Source organism: Gekko japonicus, unplaced genomic scaffold (genome assembly GCF_001447785.1).
Source record: "Gekko japonicus isolate JY-2015 unplaced genomic scaffold, Gekko_japonicus_V1.1 scaffold542, whole genome shotgun sequence".
NCBI lineage: Eukaryota > Metazoa > Chordata > Lepidosauria > Squamata > Gekkonidae > Gekko > Gekko japonicus.
The window spans coordinates 438215-443520 of NW_015163104.1; the positions used below are offsets into that span (position 1 = coordinate 438215).

A 5306-nucleotide genomic window follows, 5' to 3' on the forward strand; every position below is an offset into this window, starting at 1 on the left:
CTCATTAGCATAATAGGCCACACCCAACAGCAGAAGCTTATTAGGATTGGCTACATTAGGGGTGTGTGGCCTAACATGCAAAGAAGTTCCTGCTACAAAAAAGGCCCTGGGTTTTGACAATAAACAAAGTAAATAGAATAAGAAGCAAAAGGTGGGTGTGGCTGGGTGACCACCCTTCTGGTAACATGGGGGTGTGGCCTAATATGCTAATGAGATGTGATGTCAGGGTGTGACCTAATATGCTAATGAGTTTCTGCTGTTGGGTGTGGCCTATTATGGTAATGAGTTCCTGCTGGGCTTTTTCTACAAAAAAAGCCCTGGACAGAGGTATGGGGATCAGCGGCATACCAGAACACAAGGGCATCCAATGAAGTTGAGGGGCAGTAGGTTCAGGACAGACAAAAAGAAATGCTACACAGAGAGTGATTAAAAGGTGGCATTTGTTTGGTAACATGGGCTCATTCCTTTCCACATGAATCGAAGTTATATGTGCCTCCCGCCATGTTTGTGGTATAGTTTTCTTTTCACTTATTTGATTCATCACTTTTTGCAGCGGCAAAATTAATTAATCCTCCAAACACTTATACTACATTGCTGATAAACCATCAGGGCCTGGACCTTTATCTTTCTTTCAGTCTCTTTGTTGCTTGTATAGATCTGTCAAAGAAGAAGGGGACGTCAATCTGTCAAGCAGTGAAATAAAGCACTTCAACAGGGACACTGCGAAACAGCAATCTGAAAGAATATGTAGCACAGAACTAAATTCCTAATTGTGTATGTAGTGGGATGTCTCACAAAACATTGGGAGGCTCCAAGCAAAGCATTGTCCTGTGACTCAGGCAGCTGCTTCTGAACGGAATTTGTTGCCAGAGGATGTAGTGACAGCCACAGGAATAAACATATTTAAAGGGGGATTAGATAGATTAATGAAGGAGATGTCTATCAGTGGCTACGAGCCATGGTGAGTGAAGGGAACCTCCCCATTCAGAGGCACTAAGCCTCTGAATTGCAGAGCCAGAAGGCAACATCAGGGGAAGGCCTCGGCCTCTATGCCCTGTTGTTGGTAGGAATGGGCACAAACAGGGATCATTTTGTGGAAAAAGAGGTGCAGGAGCTCAATAGCATAACACATTAGCACAACTTATTTGCATGTGCCAAAACCTACGGACATCACTGGAAGTGTGTCAGAAGGCAACACCCACCACTCAGGCTCCACTGAACTGTTTTGGATTGCTAGCTATTGGGGGGGGGGACGTGCAGATCTGCCCTCGCAGAGGAGGGAGAGCTTGTACCTGAATAAAACTTGGTCTTAAAGGTGCCACTGGACTGTTTTTTTTGGGGGGGGGGCTCTGCAGCTTACCTGGCTGCTTCTTGCTCTGACTGAGGGCTGCTGGGAGCAGGGGGTGGGGCTTGTTGCATGTGCCCACCCCCCTGGGCTCTTTACTGCCAGAGCTCCACTCCTGTGCGCTCCTGCAGGAAATTACCCCTGGGCACAAACCTAAAAAGGGTGGTTTGGGGTGGCCCACAGGCCAACCGCCAAACTGACCCAAACAGGCCTGAATCAGTCCGGCAAGTTCAGTTCCCCCCTTTTCCTGGCTGCAGCTCACTGGGGCCAGGAGAAAGGGGGGAGGGGAGGCCCAGGAAGGGTTAAATGGCTGCTAGCCATTTAACTCATCATTTTCGCTTCCTCCCACTTCAAAGGTGGAGGAGCAAAACCAAAGAGTTTAATGGCTCACAGCCATTTAAACTTAACAGCTGGGATTAAAGTTACTAGCTCCATTTCCAGATGAGTTATCTAGGGAGGCCTGGAGTTCATCTGCCACTGCGCTCTTAGTCACCTTCCCCCAGAAAGGGCAGCTTGGAAACGGACAATTAGGCCACATCATTTTTCTGCAGGGATGGTTTTCAAAGTAGTGGATGGATAACTGCCTCTTTGTTTGGCCAAGGGAAGGTGCCCTGAGTCAGTGATCCATTTATGGTGGACACCAAGGAGTCGTTGATGTGGTCCTTGTACGTTTTCAGTCATCAGGATGGACAAAAGATCCAGAGCAGAAGTGGTGGCCTTTTAGCTCTAGCCCGGGGTCATTTCGTAGAAAAAGAAGTGCAGGAGCTCATTAGCATAACTCATTTGCATATGCCACACCCCCTGACATCACCGGAATTGTGTCAGAAGGCAACACCCACCGCTCAGGCTCCACTGGACTGTTTTGGATTGCTAGCTATCAAATTGGCGCGGGGGGGGGGACAGGGGACGTGCAGATCTGTCCTCGCAGAGGAGGGAAAGCTTGTACCTGAATAAAACTTGGCCTTAAAGGTGCCACTGGACTGTCTTGGACCGGGGGACTGGGGGGAGCTCTGCAACTTACCTGGCTGCTTCTTGCTCTGACTGAGGGCTGCTGGGAGCAGGGGGCAGGGCTTGTTGCATGTGTCCGCCCCCTGGGCTCTTTACTGCCGGAGCTCCGCTCCTGCAGAAAATGACCCCTGGCTTTGTAATGTTTTATATTTGTATTGTCATGATTTTACTTAGTTTTGTTTTAGCTGTGTAGTGTTTGTGGAAGCTGCCCCGAGCCTGCTACAGGGGGAAAGGCGGGGTAGAAATCAAATAAATAAAGAAACATCTTGTCAACATCCGTTGTGGTGGGTGGGTCAAAATGGTCCCTAAATGGACCGGATGATGTGTTAACACGTTTCTTCTGTGTGAGCTATGCCACCTTTAGCATGTAGCCAGAATGTACAGAAGAGGTTTCATCATAAAAAAATGCATCATGATTACTTGTTCCTGCAGCAATAAAGGTTCAGATTTAGGAGTCAGCAGATGCCGAGACACTTTAAATAACTGGGATGGTCATGAACTAGCTGGTGCAACGGCAGCAGAGAAGTCATATTTCTTTGCCTCTGTCACTTCTCCTTCATAGGTCTTCCACAGAAGATAAGGAGAGTAAGATAATTGAACTTTCTGTTCTAAGAACGAGAAGCCATGTTGGATCAGGCCAATGGCCCATCCTGTCCAACACTTTGTATCACGCAGTGGCCTAAACCCAGGTGCCATCAGGAGGTCCACCAGTGGGGCCAGAGCTCCAGAAGCCCTCCCACTGTTGCCCCCCCCAAGCACCAAGAATACAGAGCATCACTTGCCCCAGACAGAGTGTTCTATCTATACCTTGCAGCTAAGAGCCTCTGATGGACCTCCATTTCAGACGTTTATCCAATCACCTCTTGAAGCTGCCTGTGTTTGTAGCCACCACCACTTCCTGTGGCAGTGAATTCCACATGCGAATTGCTCTTTTTTTGTGTTTTCTTGAATTTACGATTTGTGCTTTGGGCATTCCTCTGATGTTTGGCTTCTTCCAGTGAATGGGATATTTGAAGGGAACATCACCTTCCTGTTTTGATCATCTTTTGTTTCTCTGTTTTTCAAATTCCATTTCACTCTAGCCTGGGGAAGTAATTATTTAGACTCTCTGATTTCTCCAGCAGGCCAAGAAGGGATGAGCAGAGATGAGGGGAAGAAATATGCGTCAGAAGATTTGGAAGGACCAAGCAGGATGTTGATGTGGAAAGCAGAAGAGACCCCATCCTGGCAGTGTGAGCAGGATAACGCCTCAGTGAGCTGGGAAGGACCAGAGTTCCACCAGGAAATCCACCCAGTGGGAGAAGCGGATGAATCTACTCCACGTGGGAGGAGTTACAAGGCCTACACTGAGAACACAGTCCAAATGGGAAGTAACTCAAGTACAAAACAAACCTCCAGCAGAACTTATGGGAAAAGTTTGAGTCAGAACTCCAGTGTCTTGAAGAAGACTAGCACAGGAGGAAAAACACACAAATGCTTGGTCTGTGGGAAATACTTCCTCTCGAGCTCCAAACTCATAATTCATCAGCGAACTCACACAGGGGAGAAGCCCTACGAGTGCCCAGACTGTGGGAAAACATTCCAGTGCAGTTCAGTCCTTTACCGTCATCAGAGAATCCACACTGGAGAGAAGCCACACAAATGCCCCATCTGCGGGAGGCAATTCAGCAGCAATTCAAATCTACATCGACACCAGAGAATCCACACAGGGGAGAAACCCTACGAGTGTTTCGAGTGCGGAAAGAGCTTCATTCAGAGAGTTAGCCTTGATAAGCACCATAAGATCCATGCACTTGATGGGAAAAGTAGGAAAAATTTCAGTCTGGGCCAGAGCTGAATGTTAATTTTTTTTTTTACAAATTCTGCTTCTTTCAAGGAGCAACCAGAAGATGGGCAGTATCCTTTATAGCCAGCTTCACTAGGTTACTTTCACCCAAGCTATGGACTGAAATTTGACTGTATGTGTACAATGTGGGAGATAATTCATTTTAAATGAATGTCTTAGGTAACCTCATGGTTGGATTACTGCAGCCTCACAGCTAGATTACTGCAATACACTCTACGTGGGGCTGCCCTTGAAGACAACCCAGCTACATTGGCTGCCAGTCTGTTTCTGAGTTCAATTCAAGGTGCCAATTATGACCTTTAAAGCCCTTCATGACCTGGTATGCACATATCTGAAGGTCCGTTTCCTTCCTTATGGCCCGGTGCCCCAACTGTGGTTGTCAGGCAACCATCTGTGGGCTGTCCCACCATTTAGCGTGGCCCGTTTGGTATCGACCAAAGCCCAGGCCTTTTCCATCGTAGCTCCAGCACTATGGAAGAGGTGAAGGGGTATCCTCTCAGTGGTCTCAGTTTCATAAATGGATCTGAAATGTGGCTCGCTAATCTATTCTTCATTTCCACTGATTTAGTTCTTCATCTGGATTCTATCAATTCAATATACTGAAGTTCTCAAATTCCATAAACGTTATCACTTAAACTCTGTAACGTACTCTACAGTAAGTACAGGAAAATCTGTGGGGAATTTCACATTACCCAGTTTCACCCAGTTTCAAGTCGGCAATCATCCGTTTTGAAGTGAACCGGTACAGGGCTGCCATTTCACACAGGGCTTGCCCCTACCGGAAATGTGCCGGATCAGAAGCGGTTTGGCATTTTAGACTTGCACCGCTTTGTTTTCCCGCTGTTTTCCTCCCGTGTGGGTGATCGATTTTTTTTAAAAAAACATTCGATTTATAGCGCTATAGCAGTATAACAAAACACTCCATGCATTCCAATGGGATTGATATAATGCTATTCCGTTTTACCGCTATAACGCTATAAATCGAACGTTCAAAAAAAAACCCAGCCGGAGATCGCCCCCGCGGGTGAAAAAAGGCGGGAAAAAAGCGTATCGGAACCGGGAGAGGGCACTGGAGACCACTTGGAAGTGGATGAGAGGTAAAACGCT

General features: G+C 47.2%; 2 protein-coding genes across 2 annotated transcripts in view; one reads left to right on the forward strand and one right to left on the reverse strand.

Annotated features, from left to right (window-relative positions):
* Positions 1-5306, reverse strand: part of LOC107106589 (zinc finger protein 135-like) — a 110622-nt gene that overhangs the window by 64154 nt on the left and 41162 nt on the right. The window lies entirely within an intron of this gene.
* LOC107106576 (zinc finger protein 2 homolog) overlaps positions 1-5306 on the forward strand; it is a 23104-nt gene that overhangs the window by 4918 nt on the left and 12880 nt on the right. The window contains exon 2 of the mRNA XM_015406757.1: positions 3478-4112. Coding sequence (XP_015262243.1) covers positions 3478-4112 — 635 coding nt within the window. The remainder of the gene's footprint in view (positions 1-3477; positions 4113-5306) is intronic.